Below are 22,625 nucleotides of genomic sequence, written 5' to 3' on the forward strand. Positions count from 1 at the left end.
ATCAGAAAGTCAGGTGCTCTCATTTTTGTGTGCACTGTCCCAAAATTGGCTGGGAGAAAATTACACACTCGCACACACACAGAGGGCCGCTCTTCTATCTGATCTCGTGCCCAGTTTATGAAATTAATCACAGTGCGAGGATGGCAGAATTCCTAGCCGATGGTCCATCCATCACGCAATCTGTAATTTCTGCTGGGTCGAACTGACGTACGCTTTTCCCAAAATCACTTAGTGAAACCGAGACCGCTCCCATGGGATGGAGGGAACTAGAACAGCAAGGGTCACACGGGTGTTAGTCCTTTCGAGACTACTCCCCATTCGCAAGGGGAGATGATGGTTGAATCAGGTTTAATGTGGATACGCTGCTGAGTGACATGTCACGATGGCACGCAAGCTACTTATCTTACTCCGTCGTCCTAATAGCGTGCTTCCATCGTTCGTCATCATCCGCTTATCAATTATCCCTTTGCTCTTGATAAATGTTGTCATTTAGAGGATTAAAACTTTTTTTGTGCGCGTGCGTGCACACACACACACACAAAGCGAGAGAGTGGAAATCTACTGCAGGAGCCTGGTAAGTACAGTAACAGAGAAACGGCTCGGATGGAGAACAGGGGCAAGAATGAGGATACTTTCGCGCTAGGGAGGGCAGTACGAAAAAGCATGAAACCACCAGAATAATTGAGCAAACCCGAACTATTACTGCATAATCCTAATTTTATTTTTGAACTTTTACGAATATTTAACTCTTTTATATTCACGGATATTGGGACTTACCGCGGATATCTGTCTCAGTCTTTCATCGAACTCGAAACCTTTCAATGTGATAGGATGTTACCCCTGTTTATTGTTTCAACCAGCATGTTTTTTCAATGTGATGGACTCAACTCTTCAACTCAATGTAAATGTGATTGATTGATTGATTGATTATTCAGATTCTTTTTCTTGTCCCTCAAAAGCCGGGGGGGGGGGGGGGGTTAATGCGGGGCCGTCTCAATAAAATTAAATAAGCAGTGAAAACATCGCAGAACGACCTCCATCTTATCACCTGAGCATCTGAGGTAGCAACCCTTATTCCCCTGTACAAAAGCGGTCAATGCATTATCAGATCATCCATCCCCCTTTCCCCCTCGTCGACCAACAAATAAAGAGGCCAGCATGACGTGTCAATCAGCCCTGAAGAGATACCCACACCGCATGACGACCTTTCAATTAACTTCGCCAACCTCCGATCTCCACCGTACAAAATATTCCCGGCAGACGACTCTAACATCATGTGCTCATCGCCAGCCAATCACGCCATTCCTTTCATCCCATCCCAGCCAATCACGCAGCCGCTATCATTTTCATCGTGCGTGGTGAAAGTGATTGGAAAGCTTTAGTTACGGTTGTTTTTGCCTTATCAACTGCGTTTGAAGCTCGGGGCTCAATAAATGACCGGCACACGCAAACTAGCAGTCAGGGGTTGGTCTCTTCGTGAGGACACCACTCCCGGTCTCTCTCTGTCTCTGACTCTGACACACACACACACACTCTCTGTGTGTGTGCAGGGGCGGATCTGGGGGGGTGCAATGGGTGCAATTGCACCCCCCCAGCGGGACCCCCCAAAAAAAAAAAGAAGAAAAAAAAAGAAGAAGAAAAATGTATCACCTGAAAATAGCACTTTACACGCTCAGATTGCACCAGATTGCACAATTTTGCTTCCTTTTTAAAAAAAAATTCCGGGGGGGCATGCCCCCGGACCCCCCTAGCATGCTCGGCGCTTCGCGCCATCGGTTCGGCGCTTCGCGCCATCGGTTCGGCGCTTCGCTGATAAGATAAAAAAAAAGAACTTTGCACCCCCCCCTTTCAAAACCCAGATCCGCCCCTGTGTGTGTGTCTCTCTCTCACTCACACTGTGTGTGTGTGTGTGTGTGCGTCTCTCTCTCCCTCTCTCTCTCACTCACTGTCAAGGTGTCTCTCTAACTAACTCTCTCTCTCTCTCTCTGAATGCAACTCAATATCATGCAACTCAATATCATGGGTTGGCGGTCTTCTGCCTGATGACAAAGTGTTTTAATTCGACCAGGGGCCAATGCACACCGAGAGTAGAAACCAGGTTGGCACCACACAAAGTCACAACAAGTCGTCATCTTCCTACACACAAGCAATAAAAACAGCTTCAGCTGACATCATAGCACTTCCTTTTCAAACAGCAACACTGTTTCAGAACACACTTAAATACGTGTGAAACAAAATCTTGAAAATAAAGGACACACTTGTATCAGGAAAAAATATAAAGAAGGCGAATGTCAAGTTACAGTTCTTGATTAATAACTAGTAAATCAACTAAACATGTGTGGTTGGTTGTTTTTAAGAGGAAAAGCAGCACGGACATGTCATGATAGCATTTGTCTTGGTTTAAAGATACCGATGAAACTGGTTGGGTTTACTGATAATATTTCAAAGATATACATGTCATGATGTATGTACCGTAGTCTCTGTTATGAAACCAATCCCTCTTCACACACACACACACACACACACACACACACACACACACACACACACACACACACACACACACACACACACACACAGAATTATTCAATCAAAATGTCCAGTCCCAGTGAAAACAAAAGGTGAATCCCTTACGACGACGAACTAGAATCCAATGTCCACAGATAAACTAAAGCAACAGGAAAGGACATGAAGGGTTATTTCGCTAAAGGAATCCATTGAAAAAACACGAGTCATATTTATCGGATCATGGTTGGGATGATCTCACAGTCGACATATATCATCAAAATGACGCGTTTGCCTACACCACCATTCTCCACACCACCAAACTCCTCGCAACACTGCGGAGGAAAGCAAAGTCACTCACATTCTCCGAGCATAATCTGAGACCTTATACCAAAGCTGACGATGTACAATGGTACAGGTACCGGTAGTGCAAGACCCTTCCAATGAGAGGACACCTTTCATTCAATAACAAGAAGAGCAAACGCTCGATCGAGTCACTTTCGCAGTTCTGAATATTATATGAGGCATCAGATGGACAGGAAGAAATTGCTATTCACAACACAATACAGATGTAAATAATTTGATGTAAAGAATAATCCTATAAAGTTTGAATCAAATCCGATGGATAGTTTCAGAGATATGATATTTCAATTTTTTTCCTTCAAGACATACCTGTGACCTTGAAAAAGGTCAAAGGTCACCAAAGCAGACGTCAAAGTGTAGAGGTCACTGGGAGTCACGTTCACATAAAATTTGAGCCCGGTCACTTTTATAGTTTCCGAGAAAAGCCCAACGTTAAGTTGTGTGTTGCCGAACAGAAAAGGCTAGTTATCTCCCTTGTTTTTCTGATAACGTTCGTAAAAGGCTACAGATGTAAATACTTTGATGTAAAGAATAATCCTACAAAGTTTCAATCACATCCGATGAACTTTGTCAAAGATATAAAATGTCTAATTTTTCCTTTGACGCTGACCTGTGACCTTGAAAAAGGTCAAAGGTCAACGAAACCATCGTTAAAGTGTAGAGGTCATTGGAGGTCACGACTAAACAAAATATGAGCCCGATCGCTTTGATAGTTTCCGAGAAAAGTCCAACGTTAAGGTGGTGTCTACGGACGGCCGGCCGGACGGCCGGCCGGACGGCCGGCCGGCCGGACAGACTAACACTGACCGATTACATAGAGTCACTTTTTCTCAAGTGACTCAAAAAGACACTTTCTGTTGTCATCCGGTCTATTAACATGACTTAAAGTCAGTGTCACGGGAAAACACTTGCGATGCAAAGACACAGTTGTCTTCTCACCACACGTACCCCTGTATTGGATCTCCAGATGACAAAGGCCATCAATCACAAACTTCATCACCTCCGTTCAAGAACCAACACATACAAGTAAAACAGCCAATTCATGAACCGCCTTTCAGTAACTAAATAGACGAGACAACTAACCCCAACTGCTTTCACATCAACCCACACATACAACAGCCAACTAATCGTTCGACAGGCTTGAATTCTCTCAAGGATCATGACAAGAAGCAATCACGATTCAGAGATGATCGAAAACAAGCAATGACACTTCAAGTTATAACGGTCACATGTATCGTGCAGGTAAACTCCCACAGACAAATCCAGCATTGAAGTTCAGTTCAGTTCAGTAATCATGACAAGAAACAATCACGATTCAAACATGATTTAGCAATGACACCTCAACAACCACGAACATCGTCCAGGTACACTCCAACAGACAATGCCAGCATCAAAGTTCAGTTCAGTCTAGTGCATTTCAGTTGAGTTCAAGATTCACGACAAGAAACAAACGCTTCAGCACAAGCAACGACACTTCAACAGCAACAAAACATGTGCAGGTAAACTTCCACAGACAATGCCAGCATCAAAGTTCTGTTCAGTTCAGTTCAGTTTAAGATTCGCGACAAGAAACAAACGATTTAAACATGATTTAGCACACATAGTTTATGGACCATTTCGAAGCCGGGTTGGGAGAGGGGAGGAAGAGATAGCAGACTCTCTGTTTCAGCGCACCGCGTGACACGGCTAGACGTGTGAAGATTTTCTAAATGGTCGCTAGGCTACAGCAGCATCAAATTTCTGTTCAGTTCAGTTCAGTTCAAGATTAACGACAAGAAATAAACGATTAAGACGTGATTTAGCACAAGCAAGGACACTTCAACAACCACCAGCATCGTCTAGGTAAACTCCCCAGACCATACCAGCACCGTACTTCACGGCTGGACGCAAGGCAGACCAAACTGACTGGGAGCACATCCCCAGAAGAGGACAAGGGTGGACCAAAATAGCCAGTAAATCCTTGCGCTAAGAGGAAGCGGACAGTTGCAGAAGGTGTGACAGACAGAAAGGAGGCGACACACGGAAACAGTCGGTTTGGGGTGAGGGAACAAGAAATGAATTATCTTACCTAAGACAAACACGACAGATGTCATGGCTTGTGGCTATTATTTTAGTCTTCCTGCTCATGACAGGAAGGTGACTTGTTAGTGTTACTATGTCATGAATCAGAATGTGAATTGTTTTCTTTTTTTCTCCATCCCTAGTCAGCATTTTACGTGAAGGTGAGGGTCATGTGTTTACGGGTGTGACCTAGCAAGTCCCCCCCCCCCCACACACACACACACACACCCTTCGTTCTCTCGTTGATTATCTTGGGGAAGGAATGGGGGTCAGAGAGAGAGAGAGAGAGGGGGGGGGGGAGGAGGAGGGGGCGCTCGGTCACATAGGCTAATCTCGCGGTGACGGATCAAACCTGATTTTATACATTTATCTATTTATTTAATCAGTTACGCATACATATAATTATATCAAACAAGCCGGTGTAACACGAAATTTGTACTCCACGAAAAATTTACTCTGGAGTAAATATTTCGTACGAAATTCTTACTCCGAGTACACTTTTCGTATGAGAAAAGAACTCCCCAAGGCACGAAAAAATTACTCCCTCCACGAAATTTTTACTCCCCATCTTTTTTAATTCCAGTAAAAATCTCGTACGCAAAAATGGGATGCGGGCGAAGGGATAATGCCAATAAGTGATCTCGCGCACACGAATCCCGCGCTACCCTCCCTCCACCCCTTCCACCACCAAGACTAACAGGGGACAAGGGAGTAAAATTTTCGTACACCTGGCATGAAAAGTTAAATTGCTCGTGTTGAGGTGAAGTAATTTATTCGTTATTTATTCGTCAGTGGAGTAACATTTTTGTACGCAATGTTTACTCGGAACGCACCTGTCTTGGGGAGTAATTTTCTCGTGCAATGGGGGAGTGCTTTTTTCGTAAAGGGAGTAACTTTTCCGTACGAAATGTTTACTCCGGAGTAAAAATCTCGTGGGAGTAATTTTCTCGTGTTACACCGGGACATTCAACTTCATTACCAGTGCACCAACTCAACATCCACAAAGACATCTGCAGCAAGAATAGCCGCCCAAACACACCAACGTTTCTCTCACCAGAACACAGACAGTTTACATGAAATACACCTGGACATTTGCCACCCACAAGGAAATAGGGAAGCCAAGAATATCTATCTAAAGGCTGTTTCGTCTTAGGCTTTATCTTTTCCATGCCGCTTCCTATCAGGAACAAAACCAAGACTTCCACTCACACTGTGAAACAAAGAAGCTCTCTTCTCTCTCTCTCCAAGCAACTCCTGCTACCACTTGTGTGAAGACTGTAGCAAAGACAACCGGCACAACATCTTTGACTATTTCAGTATGTCGAAAAGTTGGAGCAAGGTAGCTTTTTTCTTTATTTCTATTTATCTGTTGGCGTGTGAGTCTTGATGCGATACAAGGAATGGTAAAACTGCAGTGAATGGCTCCATTGTGCATCAACTATCACCATCCACAGGTACTCATCTGTCAGTGTCACATTTCAGTGGAGGGATACAATGTCTACCATGGTAAATTAATTCATAGTCCCTATCATATTACACTGCTTCCAAAGTTCATTTGCTGTCAAAGCTCACTTCAGTAAGCTACAACTTAAATATAGAAGAAAACAGCTGAGAGCGTGAGAGTGAGAAACATGTTCTGCTGTAAAGAAAGCTCTACACCTCTCTCAATGTAAAAGTGTTAAGAAGGCAGACATGCACAGGTAGGTATGTCCGTTCAGGTTCTAACAGCAAGGCCACACAAGCAAGTCGGATTCCATGATTTGAAAAGCCTAGCTCTCTGTGCCTTTCTTGAACATGACCTTACAAAACAAACTTTTAATTTGAAAGCCACTGAGGTAGCAGCAAAAAGACAATTCTGCCTGGCCGTACAACATGCCTAAATTGAAAACCAAGTGGGCGCAAAATTACTTGGTGTAAAGCGCTCTTTTACACCTCTTGTGTTATTCACACCCAAGCTTTTTCACAAGCTGCAGATTCTAGAATGAACTAATTTGTAGTGAATACTATTGACTTTCTGGGAAAACTTGTAAATTATAACATTGCAAATTCATTATGCCTCTGGAGACAGGTTACACTTCTGCTAGGGTATCCCAATAATGAAGACTACATTTCCTGTCTATATTTAAATTGCGGTGAAGCTGTTTGTGATTTACTAACTTCAAGTTCAACACAGCAAAATACTCCTCTGCAAAGCAAATCACAGAACCCTATGCATTGCAATATTTGCTTCCTTTGTTGTTCCACTCCTCCCTGGCTAGCCTAATATTTGTGAGGACAAAAAACACCAAACACCTGTACCATGTGTCTCTGGAGAAACGAACAGTAAAATTTGAAGCACAGGGGTAGAAAACATCAAGGCCCTGTCCACACTGCGAACAGTAATGAAGAATTGCATAACAAACCCTTTTCTAGTGAGTTTTGTCTGTTCACATTTGCGTTTCGTTATAACATGAGAATCTCCCAAGCACATAGAATAAAACACAAAATCAGTTCAGAGCTGAAAAGTCACCATGAATCTGCCTGACAGTCACATACTTTCTCTGCAACAATGATTTTCACTGTTTCAGTCTCATATCCTTCTTCAAACTGAAATTTCCTGCTAAGCTATCTGCAGTACAACACACTGCAAAATCAATGCTGAGAATGACGATTGCAAAGAAATCACCGATCACCGAAGAAGAGATCTGGTTATTGCACCAAGTCTGTCTTGTGATAATGTGAATTACCTTGCAACCCAACATCCTCAAGTACACGAATAAATGCTGGGAAAATCTGTGCAAAACAGCAAGTGATCTGCACGCTTTACTACATGTAGTTCATCAATTGCATTCTGCATACATTTACGTGTACCACAGAGTAAAGTCTTCTACATGTAACTCCAATACAGCACCTATATTTCAACAACTGCATTCAACAAAGTGAAATTTTCTGCACAATTTAACTTGTACCTGCATTTCAAAAACTGTCTTCTAGATACACAAAGTAAATTCTGTAAAAATCTTCTGCACAATTTCACTGTCTGTATTTCAACAACTGCAGTCTACAACACTGAAGTCTCCTGCACAGACCTCTATACATTTCCAGTGACAACGAAGAGAAAGTGAACGCATTCCTGTGATAAATGAAGAGAAAGTGAACGAACGCATTCCTGTGATAAATGAAGAGAAAGTGAACACATTCCTGTGATAAATGAAGAGAAAGTGAACGCATTCCTGTGATAAATGAAGAGAAAGTGAACGCATTCCTGTGATAAATGAAGAGAAAGTGAACGCATTCCTGTGATAAATTAAGAGAAAGTGAACGCATTCCTGTGATAAATGATGAGAAAGTGAACGCATTCCTGTGATAAATGAAGAGAAAGTGAACGCATTCCTGTGATAAATGAAGAGAAAGTGAACGCAAATCCCCGCAAGAAACTCTCACCTAGCATGAACATGCAGTAACAATAACACTCATGAAGTTTCCAATATATATATCTTGATCTTGATGTTTTTTCTTCGTCAGTGACCTTCACCTCATGTGACAGCTGATAGCGGAATCAAAATCAATCACTACATACTGTATCTTTTATGAATCTACAGTTACTGAGTGCTGATGTAAATGTAACAAGCATTGCCTTGAAGCGTATCAATAACTGTAACATAAGTCAGCTGCCAGCGTAAATTGTGAGTGTGTGCATAAATATATAATATATATTGTATCAGTCAGTCACATGATGATGTTTATCGTGTGTGTGTGTGTGTGTGTGTGTGTGTGTGTGTGTGTGTGTGTGTGTGTGTGTGTGTGAGTGTATGTGTGTGTGTGTGTGTGTGTGTGTGTGTGTGTGTGTGTGTGTGTGTGTGTGTGTGAGTGTGTGTGTGTGTGTGAGAGAGAGAGAAAGAGTCAGACAGAGACAGAGAAAGAGTCAGACAGAGAGAGACATAGAGAAAAACAGAGGGACAGACTGTCAGAAACATCTGTGCATGTCTGCGTCTGTAAATATATGTATGTGTACATGATTGCATTTGTGTTTGTGTGTCTGCACATGTAAGTTAAAACCTGTCAATATAAATATTGCAATGCAACCTGAACCAATACACAGATCAGCAAACGTATAACTTAAAGCCTGAGTACAGAAGTGATTGAGTCAGTGTGTGTATTTCAATACCAAGTCAAAGCGGAACCTCATCACAAAGTCAGATGCTCAGTCAACCAAACAACTATCCTATCAGTATCAATCAGCGAATCAAACACAACCAGTGAAGCGTAAAATGCGGAAATGTTTACCTTAGGTGTTGAAGGATAGAAAAGTGTGTACAGGGGCAAAAGAAGACTGAAAATATTCCAATGCATTGCAATACAGTTATGGCATGACAACTGTCTTACTTTCCTCTTCTGATGGTAAATCAGTGCAGCGCTATCTCGCAAAATATTCATAAGCAAATGTGCAGTGAAGATATTAAAGGCAAGCGGACCGTTTTAACACCTTTGTTTCATCATCAATTTCATGATCTGATAGATCGTAATATACAGTGAACCTTTACACAACCCTCCCCATCTTGAAGAATGCATGTAACACTAACAGCCAAAGGTAATGTGCAGGGTATGATTTCAGAGATGACTATTAGTATCACTGGACAAACGCACGCAAGACATAAAATATATATATATACACAAGTACATATGCACGAACGCTAACATAACATAGTATAACTGAAATGTCAAGATGCAAAACAGAAACAGACACAAAGATATACACTTGACAAAAATAACCACAGAAGATTGAAAAAGATTATATAAACCACACATACTCGCTATGGCACTTGAAAGCAAGATACCAATCTCAACAATGACTGAGAGAAAAAAAGGAACTACCAGTACAAAACATCAACCAAACTTCACTTCATCATGTAGCAGTAAGGATCTGACAACAGGACGCAAACTTTGTCACATATACACAGACAAAAACACACAAACAGATGCATAAGTATGCTCACACACACACACACATACACACACTAACATGAACAGAAACAACTACAACACATCACATTTAACCCCAAAGAACTAGAAGATTTGAGGATAGGACGCAAACTTTTAACAACATACACAGACAGAGACAGACAAACATGACCAGACAAACAATACACACACACAGAAAAGAGAAAGCATCAGAAAATACAACACAACAGAAGACACGACAGAGACAGAAAGAAGAAACTACAGCGGAAGGGAGACAACTCACCATCATCATCACAATCGTCTGCTCCCTGCTTCTGAAGGTGGGCCAGTCTAGGATCCAGCCAGTGAGTTGTTTCACAGTTATGGCTGAAATCAATTGCACACATTGTTTATTCACACGTTGATTGTAATGACTGACAGAAACAAATGACGTTGCAACCTCACAACTTTCTGATAGACTTTCCACACAAACAATTCAGGATGTCGAAGTAAAAAAACCGAATTCTCAAAAACACACACACATATTTGCATGATATGCACGCCCACACACACGCAGGAAACAATTTGGTTGCATAAAATAGGGCAGGACTTTGACTGAAGTTGGAGAACTTGTTCAATTGAGGGCAGAGTATGAGACCATTACACCCTTTGACCATTGCTTCAACTACACCATCTCCACTGTATTAGGACCAAAGCTGCAAATCTGTCTGTAGTTTTCCAGTGTTAGATTACTGCACTTTAGAAGGTATTTTAGAGTTATAGAGGTGCAGTAGAACCTCTACAGATATGGTGTTGATAAAATGTGAAAAAAGCACTGTCTTACATGGGGGATACGTCTCAAAGAGATAGTACTTCTCGCATTTCCATGCACAGATCCCCCTAGGCTTTCTAAGTTTCAGCCACACTTCATTCATTCTGAAAAATGACCATGTTTCATTGACTTTTTTGTAAGCAGTTGAACATTGGAAGTTTGAGAGAATTCCATTTTCATCATTGTCCTGGTATACAAGGGGAAGATGGAATAGCCCAGTGTTTGTGAGACCGAAGTACCAGATCAGATCCCGCACATGAACTAATTACGCCAAAAGCCAACATGGAGGTCGAGTAGTCTCAACAAGAGTGAAAGTTCTTTCTATCTTGAGTATTTTATGTCGAGATTTCGTTTTTGATTACAGAAGAAAATTGTAAAACATAGCATCTGGTTCCATTTTGGCATGTCGCACAGTCTTTAGCTCCAGATTGTGATTACAGGAAATGTTATCCACATTTTGGCGAGAGATGCGAACTAACCAAATGCACAAAGTTTTGTTTGGCTAGCAACACTAAAGGTATGTGTAGTCATCTGTGGGACACTTGTGTCAATGTTTTGACTGTTTGGCTAGCAACACTAAAGGTATGTGAAGTCATCTGTGGGACACTTGTGTCAATGTTTTGACTGTTTGGCTAGCAACACTAAAGGTATGTGTAGTCATCTGTGGGACACTTGTGTCAATGTTTTGACTGTTTGGCTAGCAACACTAAAGGTACGTGTAGTCATCTGTGGGACACTTGTGTCAATGTTTTGACTGTTTGGCTAGCAACACTAAAGGTATGTGTAGTCATCTGTGGGACACTTGTGTCAATGTTTTGACTGTTTGGCTGGCAACACTAAAGGTACGTGTAGTCATCTGTGGGACACTTGTGTCAATGTTTTGACTGTTTGGCTAGCAACACTAAAGGTATGTGTAGTCATCTGTGGGACACTTGTGTCAATGTTTTGACTGTTTGGCTGGCAACACTAAAGGTATGTGTAGTCATCTGTGGGACACTTGTGTCAATGTTTTGACTGTTTGGCTAGCAACACTAAAGGTATGTGTAGTCATCTGTGGGACACTTGTGTCAATGTTTTGACTGTTTGGCTAGCAACACTAAAGGTATGTGTAGTCATCTGTGGGACACTTGTGTCAATGTTTTGACTGTTTGGCTAGCAACACTAAAGGTATGTGTAGTCATCTGTGGGACACTTGTGTCAATGTTTTGACTGTTTGGCTAGCAACACTAAAGGTATGTGTAGTCATCTGTGGGACACTTGTGTCAATGTTTTGACTGTTTGGCTGGCAACACTAAAGGTATGTGTAGTCATCTGTGGGACACTTGTGTCAATGTTTTGTTTGGCTAGCAACACTAAAGGTATGTGTAGTCATCTGTGGGACACTTGTGTCAATGTTTTGACTGTTTGGCTAGCAACACTAAAGGTATGTGAAGTCATCTGTGGGACACTTGTGTCAATGTTTTGACTGTTTGGCTAGCAACACTAAAGGTATGTGTAGTCATCTGTGGGACACTTGTGTCAATGTTTTGACTGTTTGGCTAGCAACACTAAAGGTATGTGTAGTCATCTGTGGGACAATTGTGTCAATGTTTTGACTGTTTGGCTAGCAACACTAAAGGTATGTGAAGTCATCTGTGGGACACTTGTGTCAATGTTTTGACTGTTTGGCTAGCAACACTAAAGGTATGTGTAGTCATCTGTGGGATTGTTGTGTCAATGTTTTGTTTGTTTGGCTGGCAACACTAAAGGTATGTGTAGTCATCTGTGGGCTTGTTGTGTCAATGTTTTGTTTGGCTGGCAACACTAAAGGTATGTGTAGTCATCTGTGGGATTGTTGTGTCAATGTTTTGTTTGGCTGGCAACACTAAAGGTATGTGTAGTCATCTGTGGGATTGTTGTGTCAATGTTTTGACTGTTTGGCTAGCAACACTAAAGGTACGTGTAGTCATCTGTGGGACACTTGTGTCAATGTTTTGACTGTTTGGCTAGCAACACTAAAGGTATGTGTAGTCATCTGTGGGACACTTGTGTCAATGTTGTGACTGTTTGGCTAGCAACACTAAAGGTATGTGTAGTCATCTGTGGGACACTTGTGTCAATGTTTTGACTGTTTGGCTAGCAACACTAAAGGTATGTGTAGTCATCTGTGGGACACTTGTGTCAATGTTTTGACTGTTTGGCTAGCAACACTAAAGGTAGGTGTAGTCATCTGTGGGACACTTGTGTCAATGTTTTGACTGTTTGGCTAGCAACACTAAAGGTAGGTGTAGTCATCTGTGGGACACTTGTGTCAATGTTTTGACTGTTTGGCTAGCAACACTAAAGGTACGTGTAGTCATCTGTGGGACACTTGTGTCAATGTTTTGACTGTTTGGCTAGCAACACTAAAGGTACGTGTAGTCATCTGTGGGACACTTGTGTCAATGTTTTGACTGTTTGGCTAGCAACACTAAAGGTATGTGTAGTCATCTGTGGGACACTTGTGTCAATGTTTTGACTGTTTGGCTGGCAACACTAAAAGTACGTGTAGTCATCTGTGGGACACTTGTGTCAATGTTGTGACTGTTTGGCTAGCAACACTAAAGGTACGTGTAGTCATCTGTGGGACACTTGTGTCAATGTTTTGACTGTTTGGCTAGCAACACTAAAGGTACGTGTAGTCATCTGTGGGACACTTGTGTCAATGTTTTGACTGTTTGGCTAGCAACACTAAAGGTACGTGTAGTCATCTGTGGGACACTTGTGTCAATGTTTTGACTGTTTGGCTAGCAACACTAAAGGTACGTGTAGTCATCTGTGGGACACTTGTGTCAATGTTTTGACTGTTTGGCTAGCAACACTAAAGGTACGTGTAGTCATCTGTGGGACACTTGTGTCAATGTTTTGACTGTTTGGCTAGCAACACTAAAGGTACGTGTAGTCATCTGTGGGACACTTGTGTCAATGTTTTGACTGTTTGGCTAGCAACACTAAAGGTACGTGTAGTCATCTGTGGGACACTTGTGTCAATGTTTTGACTGTTTGGCTAGCAACACTAAAGGTATGTGTAGTCATCTGTGGGACACTTGTGTCAATGTTTTGACTGTTTGGCTAGCAACACTAAAGGTATGTGTAGTCATCTGTGGGACACTTGTGTCAATGTTTTGACTGTTTGGCTGGCAACACTAAAGGTATGTGTAGTCATCTGTGGGACACTTGTGTCAATGTTTTGACTGTTTGGCTGGCAACACTAAAGGTACGTGTAGTCATCTGTGGGACACTTGTGTCAATGTTTTGACTGTTTGGCTAGCAACACTAAAGGTATGTGTAGTCATCTGTGGGACACTTGTGTCAATGTTGTGACTGTTTGTATCTGCGACAAAAAGACAAATTGTTGCTTCAACGATGCTCCGAGTCTGAGGCGCTCTGCATCTTTTACACGGAGGAAAAGTTAAAGCTGTTGTGAACAGAAAAACTAAAAAAACATAATGTCATAAAAGGGTGGGTGGGTTGGGGCTTGCTCTTAAATCAGGGAGTCTTGAAAATGAATTTCCACTGTGCTCGAAAACTCTCCAAGTCACAGCCATCACAATTCAACCCATTCAAACCACAAACCGTTCATTCATTCACCCCACTCACTCAATGAAGTAAGGGTGACCATCTTCCGTGAAGGCCATTTCCCAGTTGGACGGCAGAGGACCCAGGTTGGAGGCACTGTGGGCACGCTCCAGCGATTTCTTCCGCGTGAACGGCTGCACATACTCATCATCCAAAAAGTCCGGCGTCAACTCTGAACCACTCTGTGAGCGTTTCCTCTGTGGTGGGAATCTTGCTTGACCGCCCGGTAATCCTGTGGCTGTAGAGTTGGACCGCCGGACCAAAGGTGCCGTAGGTTCGCTTGGAGGTTTAGGAGTACCGTAGTGATTGCCTGTTGAGCAAAAGTTACAATCAAAATGCTGGGAAGCTCACAAAAATGTCAAAATAAGAACTTAATCATATGCATACATGTACTTAATCAAGCGAAACACAAGTTTAGTTGAAAGATCATAGCTTCCATCATAGGACTATGCTAACAAAGCGTGACAGCTCTTAGTCTTACCTAATACTACTTTTCTTCGTGGTTTCTTTTAAAAGGGGGCATCAGGGCCGAGGTGCACAAGAAAGTTACCAACCAGGTGGGAGCCAGACGGTGCTCAATTGGTGGAAATCGAGATTTGTTGTGATATCAATGAATCAGACCCCGTGGGTTGTTTTCTACTGGTTGAGTGGAACCCAGTATCGGTTCGTGCACATAAACCCAGGATCCTACAAGTTGGTCTTTTTGCATGTAGTTGCACATGGGATTGGTACGATTCTATCAGCTTTGTCTGCACTGAACGTTGACTCTGGGAATTCCAGAAAAATCCTTTCTCAACATTATAACATGATTACTCTAATATTAAAAGCATAAAAAATACCAACAACGAATTTGCACCTAATGCGCACAATCCAGAGAAAGCTGGCTAATGAATGCTGCTCATTTATAATGAGTCTGTAAAAATAAAAGAAAAAAGTTGCTTACCATCAAAAATACCACTTTCCAAGAGCTCGCCACTTTTTTCAAGGACAGCAAACTCTTCCAGACTCAGGAAATTGTAATCCACACCATTTGCCTCCCCTGGCCGGGGTTCTCTGGTGGTGCCTGCAAAGTCAAGCGCATAGAAATTTGCAGCGAAAACAATGATAGTTTTATCAAAAACCTCCCCTGTGATTGTAAATAAGCTACTGTACAAACAAGCATCATATTACATGTATCTCCAAGCTTTGCTAATCTGAATAATCTGCTGTAAGGTATACTATACATGATAAGTTTTGTTTGTTTTATTGCAGGTTACTGAAGTTCCGATCAGTACACTTACATTAAAAGTTACAATGTTAACTGAACTTTAAATTCCATGATAGATGTAGTAGTAAAGATTGGATTCTACAATCAGGGATTGTGTTAATGGTCAATTAAGATTATGAAATGTTCTGGTCATTTACCGATACAAATCACAAAGGAATGATGGATATGAAATCGGTAGTCAGTCAATTATACTGGTTAATATTTCTTTAGACCAGGTTCTTGAAACATACTTAATAATGTAAAATGTTGCAGTGACTGCAAATGCAACTCGTTTGACATAACACAGATGACAACTTCTTCCTGAAAGTGCCAGGATCGTGTATACTTAGGAATACATTTTATATCAGCCTCAAAAAGCTCAAACTCAAAGAAAATGTAGATTGTGAAAGCATAATATCAATGTCAAGACAACATTATCTCCTTTGCTATTCTGTCATTGCATCAACTGAGCAAAATGCTGCTGCAATTCTACATCCCTACATTGCTTTCACTGAGTTTCAGGGATGGAAAAGAGCGAATACAAGGCTGAACTGACTCATTCCAAGCTGTGATTGACTGTGCCTGGTCACAACAGTTGCTTGCTTGGCACTTGTTGTGTCAGTGAAAAGGTTAGCTATTTGTACATAAATAGACACATTAAGTGTTGCGCCCAGTGCAGTCAAGCCCAAGAGGGGAAAAGAGTAAGTCAAGTCGATTCACAAACTTTCCAAAATCACAGCTTGCAAAAATGGGTTGAAATTAGCTTTAGTCAGTATTGCTTGAGAACATACCCAGACAACCAATGGCAGTGAAAGGATTAGCTTCATCATCAAGTAAATTATGCACTGTGGTGAAAGACTGAAACCTGAGAACTGTGAGACTGAGTTTTTTTCTTTCTTCTGACAGGCTAGTGCTGACTGCAGCTGCCTTTTAGCACTCTGGTCATGGCCCTTTTCACTTCCAAACTTGTGATTCACAGCCAGTGTCAGCGTTAGTTTGAAGCATGGCAAAACGTTTTGTTGTGTTTTGCCTACTTTAACCATCTTTGAAAAGGACCCAAAAAGGACGGTATCTAGTTGAGGTTACAGAACTTTGATAAAGACTTTTGTCTTGTTGAAGTTGCTCTGGGCCTTTAACTTAGATGACAGTTCTCTGGTCTTAGTTTCCTGGTTCAGTGACTTTTGTTAAATACTGCAGCACCTCGGACTCAAGAGTCAGAGACAGAATGTCAGGGCACTCGCGTCTTTTCTTTAGTGTTTTTATTTTTATTTAAATCTCCACAGTCGAACGTGTAAATAACGACCACCCATAGGATAGACTAAAAGTGGTCGTTATACTTGAGTTATATGGACAGGTGTTCGTTATCAAAAGGTGGCTGCAAGGGCAGGTTTGACAGTATTTTTGTTATTATAGGCCATGCATACATTTGCATAATATATACACAAACAGCTGTGCCCTGGTGATTTGGTACCACTGACCGACATTCCACCTTGAACAAATGTATGCAGGTCAAGTATAAAGTGCCATCTGTGCCTCTTTACAAAACAAATCAATGCATATTATTATATAAACATCCTGAATAAGCTCACTGGTTCAAAATGTGATTAAGGCTTAATGTTTGTTGCCTGTTTTGGGTGTGTGTGTGTATGTGTGTGATTGTGTGTGTGAGTGCTTTCGTGTTTGTGTCTCACTTAGTGCAAGCTCACTCAGCGCAAAACTAATCAACAAGTACAAAGATACATTATTACACCATTTCTTAGTCGATTGTTCTACAAAAATCACAAGTCTTACAAGTTAGCAGTTTAAAGCTTGAAGTTGAACACACAGTCAACCTCAGTGGTCTGAGTCAGATACACAGAAGAGAGTATGACCAGACCAAAAGACTACATCTCTTGACACACAGAAGAGAGTATGACCAGACCAAAAGACTACATCTCTTGACACACAGAAGAGAGTATGACCAGACCAAAAGACTACATCTCTTGACCCTGACTACACTTACTTTGCCTCACAGTGTCACACACCCCTATCAAAGCACACCCTAAAGGCCCTCATTCAGCACCCCCCCCCCCCCCCCCCCACCCCTAATTTCACGCAAGCTTTCCTCCACGTTTTTCAAGGGCCTTTCTTATTGCTGAAGGTACAACCACTTGCCCCTGAGGCTAAGCAGTGGGCTATGTGGGAGCTGGCTTAATTTTGGACTATGTGGCCTGTCTAAGCTTTACACAATGTCATGTACACGGCAATCATTCACCTAAAAATTTCTCTAAAGCCCTATACAAATTCTTTCATTTACTGGCGTTATTATCTATCACCAAAAATAACCAGGAAAGAGAAACTTCAGAAGTCAATTTCAGGGACTTAACAGTGCTAATGCTATTGGCCCAATTTAATAATAATAGAATCAATAGTAGTGAGTGTAATACATACATGAAGTACTGTAACTGTGGACATCATTTGCATACATGGATGTAAATTAAACTTTTGTGCTCATAAAATGACACTCAACAGTGACTTGCTGACTACATTGTATTTGTTATAATTTTCAGAGCATTACAAAATTGAAAAATGTACAGAATTCTTCACAATGACCACAATGTACACAATAAAAACAAAAGATGGCAAGAGTTTATACGACAAAAGGAAAAATCGCTCAGATTCAGAAGCTGATAAAAAGTTTGAAAAGAAAGTATTTGCAGTCAATTTATAAACAATGTACCAAACCCTTCAAAACAAAACAAAATCCTGGGACCCAAGGTGTTGGGAATAAAGCCTTAAAGGGTGAAAAGAGTTTAAAGCAATATGATAAATGACTCACATGGTACAGTGCGCATGTAGAGGTTGTCACGGATGGTCTGCTGCAGGTCATGGTCTATGGAACCCTTGGGGAATCGTGTTGCCAGGTACTGCCGCAGATCTTTGGTCATTGCACCTGAAAGGTGAAATGGAACCACCAGAAGGGTCATTTGTAATAGTAAGTCATCATGCACGTGTAGTTGTACACACACACACACACACACACACACACACACACACATAACATGTTTCTTTCAATATTAACCTAAAACATTTATCTTCCCTACAACCACTGAGTACTACAGTATTGTAGGACATATTCAAACTCCATCAAACTAAAAGATATTTCCCTTTTTCTTTGAAAGATTTACTTATTAAAGTACCGAAATAAAAAATAAAAATATTTTCAAGTGAACACAAAATCACAATACATGTTTAATACTGTACAAAAAGAAAGCAAAAATAGAATGATTGGGTACACTAATGCTTTACATTAGTTGTAGTTCTGGTATTCACTAATTCTGCAACACAACTGACTTTAATTAAGTACTACTAAAAATACCAGATAATTCATCAAAATACCCCATAACTCTACAGCAGTCACGGGATTACATCAAAACCCATTTCCTGGGACATGATTAATATTGTTGATGTTCCTGTTTATATGCATTATTAATAATTATGAAAAAAAGAAATTATTGGAACTTCCAATAATTCCTCTTTTTCATAATTATTAATTAAGCAGAAGTGCAACGCCAAGGCACTGCATACCCCAGCGAAAGACAAATCTCTCTCTCTCACACAAAAACACACACACACATGCGCACGCACACACATACACACACACAGGGGCCCGCGCAAACCACGTCACACACACTCACACACACACATAAATAACCACACACTCTCTCTATCTCTCTCTCTCTCTTACACACACACACACACGCACACACACGAGTACAGACGCATACACGTTCACGCACACACACTCACACACACAAACCATCCACACACACACTCTCTCTCTCCCACACACACACGCATACACACATAAATAACCACACACTCTCTCTATATCTCTCTCTCTCTTACACACACACACACCCGGTGAGAGAGAAAGACGGCAGGGAGGCATGACGTCATGATGCATTAATTGATGTCAAAGACTTTCGACTGTGACGTAATCTTCTTAGGTGAGCTTTATCCATAGACTTCGAAACTACGGAATTTCTACCCGGCCAAAGCGGCCTTGGGTGGCGTTTGCTAAAAAAATGGGTGCGCCTATTGCACCCACCGTATTTTAGTTAGTATGTTCCCAATTTTTGGTGAACTTCCATACCCAACTGTAGCACTTACCTGTTAACAAAGAATCCTTCTTTATCATACATGTATGTAATGATGTATTATCGGTATGAAAATTTCTCAAGTCGATTACACAGTATAGCGTTCGTGGGATACCTCCAGCTTCGCTGGGATAATGCATAAAATCACAAGAAAAGCTCTGATATGCCTGAAAGAAGACATTTATGCCTGTAAATGCAATAGCTCTATCAAAATGAAATAGATAAAACAGCCAACAGCATAAATGTGCACAGAATTATGTCTGCCTGGTATTTGGTAAGAACATCAGAAATTGTATTAGACTTTAGAGTATGTCGTGATTATAGCTGCAAAGCACATCCACACACTTTTCTTCTTTTTTTTTAAAACTAATACAATGCTGTATTTACAAGAGTACAGTAGAACACTTCCCGGCAACCACCCCTGAATAAGGACCACCTGCCCATAATGATCATCCCAAAGGATTCCCAAGGGGTTTATTATTCACCTTTCCATAGCGACCACCCGTCTATAAGGACCACTTTCGGTCGGTCACATGGATGGTCGTCATAGACAGGTTCAACTGTATCAGGTTATGTCATGAAAGCAGCAAACCACTTGCCACATGTGTAAACAAAACATTGCCTGGCATACAATTACATAGGACTATCTAGAGTATTCAGCAAGCTTATGGAGAAATGCCAACACCATCGAAGCAGATCATCTCTGGCAATGAAACAGCTGGTACTAATTTTAGATAATGTTCATAACATTAACAGATTATATGAGGTAGCTGTACAACAACAAAATATCACACAGTGATACTAGTATTAGTAATAACATTAACACTTGAAAAAAAGGATTTTGTATTATTTTCACCACTTTAAGTTTAAGTTTATTTTATAATCCACCCCCACCCCCCCCCCCCCCCCCACACACACACACACACTCACACACTTCAATTTTATGCTATCAGTATCAAGAAAACACTTGGAAAGTGGCAGGAAGTCTTTTCAATTTCTATGAACACAGCTGCCCTCAAGGTAAAAGGAAACACTTTAAACAGTCAAACAGGATGGGCCCTCACTCAAATTTGTGAAAGCAAAAAAAATCCTACTCTAGACTAGAGCTTGAGAGAGTGTCACCACGTCAGGTAAGGAACTTTGGAAGTAACCTTCACTTAACAATGACACAGACACATTGACAGGCATATATTATATACAGGTGACTGAGCCCATTTCACACAGGTAACTCACTGACTCCTAGTCCTACAGAGCACTGCAAAACGGTGCACTCCTTCTACCCTGTGTCAGTGTGTTGTTCATCATGTGCTTAGCAAACAATATTCCAGAAAACATAAGGGCTATCACTATCAGGGCATTACTGCACCAAGTGGTCTTCTTTGGAACATTATGAAAAATTAAATTATATTGTTCACTTGAATCCATCCAGTAGATGTTTATGATACTGGCCCAGAAGAAGGTTGGGTAAAGTGTGCTTCTCAGTCTCACAACACCATTTCAAAAGTTTTCTCATGAAGATTATCCTTTTCTAAGTTAACTTCTGAATCTTGAATTCTTTTCATGACATCTGTCATTTGCTGCTGAGGGCAGACAGAGGCTAACATTAAATGAAGTATGATAACTGTGCAAGAAGATTCCTTCGGATCTTCAGTGTGTGCAAACTTTGTCACTGGCAAACAATGTCTGTAGTGCTGGTTTGGACAGACGTTACTGGTTTTGTGGTTGTCATTCAAAGCTTAGGACGAAATAATGACAGAGCGAGGTCAAAAAGCGCACACCAACTTCCAACCTGCCCCGCCCCCACAGGGCAAAAGAGTGATAGTGGGACGCGTGTAGTAGAGTATGTCATGCGTAACCTTAACTCCATCTAAAGCGCCACTCACCTGGCCGCACTGTTTTAATCATCACGGGGGCTCCATTTTGGCTGACCTGTTTCAGCCACACCGTCGCGTCCCGTAAAGTGTACCCCGACACTTTCTGCCCCTGCACCTCCAACAATATGTCGTCCCCGTACAATTTCTCCCCATGGTAGGATATTTTGTCATGGTCGACGTTGCCCAAGTAGACAAACTGACCACTGTCTGCTCCGCCCTTCAGCGCTATGCTCAAGCTTTCCTCATGGATAGCCGAGGCGACAGTTTCTTGGATTTGTTGACTCCAGTGTCGTGGTTCCCTTTTGGGTTTGGGGGGTGGGCCCTTTGGCGGTGGGGGCTGTTTATTATGTATCATTATGAACCACACACAATCACATTTTCAAAGGTAGAAGAATCGACTTCCTCAAATGCAACGGGGTGATGTAAAACAATGCGGAGGGGCTGGCGACACACACACCGACACCCCTCGGAGGGGGAGCAAAACAGGCCCCTTCTGACAGGTGCGTACTCCAAGGGGCTCTTCCCGACATCAGAATGGCGATCTATGCACAAAACTTGCACAAACTACACACTAACACATCAATCCATACTCCAGGGGTCTGGTATAATCCAAAACACTTCCTCGATCAACACCAAAACATCCGTGGGAATGTGTCTTCTTGGTCTATTTCAAACGCTGCCATTCGATACACACTGAGCGCGCATGCGCAAGTAAACTGCCAGCGCTGGGTATGATGTCGTAAAAGTCTGCCCCAGTGTAGCAGTCTAGCAGACGTACCAGGAGGAAAGTACTTTTCTGCTATAGACGAACTTCTCCGCACAGGAATTTCCCAGATTTTACGGAAAGTATGATTGCAAAGAGGTACACTGGACCTATATTCTTCACATGAATTATTGGAAAGTTCTCAGAAGTGATTCATGTTAGGAGGACAGTGAGCATGCAGCGATCACAAGTTTTCACTCAGTTAGACGAGTTTGGGCCGGGGGAGTCACTGTGGTCGTCGCTGGGCTGGGCTGGGCTGTCTGGAGGGTGGGGAAAATATCTTTGTCAATAAGGGAAGAAGAAAGCGGTAGCGGTCAGTCTTTTT

At 41.7% G+C, this 22,625-nt stretch overlaps 1 protein-coding gene across 5 annotated transcripts in view; it reads right to left on the reverse strand.

The window, feature by feature from the left end:
- Positions 1-22,374, reverse strand: part of LOC138965429 (membrane-associated guanylate kinase, WW and PDZ domain-containing protein 3-like) — a 141,595-nt gene extending 119,221 nt beyond the window's left edge. For all 5 annotated transcript variants that reach the window (XM_070337592.1, XM_070337591.1, XM_070337590.1 and 2 more), the window contains exons 1-5: positions 21,547-22,374; positions 18,343-18,456; positions 15,222-15,341; positions 14,300-14,588; positions 10,154-10,236 (exon numbers count right to left, since the gene is read on the reverse strand). In XM_070337592.1, the coding sequence (XP_070193693.1) occupies positions 10,154-10,236; positions 14,300-14,588; positions 15,222-15,341; positions 18,343-18,456; positions 21,547-21,892 (952 nt within the window). In that variant the 5' untranslated portion in view covers positions 21,893-22,374. The remainder of the gene's footprint in view (positions 1-10,153; positions 10,237-14,299; positions 14,589-15,221; positions 15,342-18,342; positions 18,457-21,546) is intronic.
- Between the last annotated feature and the right edge of the window lie 251 nt (positions 22,375-22,625).

The sequence above is a fragment of the Littorina saxatilis genome, linkage group LG4, assembly GCF_037325665.1.
Source record: "Littorina saxatilis isolate snail1 linkage group LG4, US_GU_Lsax_2.0, whole genome shotgun sequence".
Lineage (NCBI taxonomy): Eukaryota > Metazoa > Mollusca > Gastropoda > Littorinimorpha > Littorinidae > Littorina > Littorina saxatilis.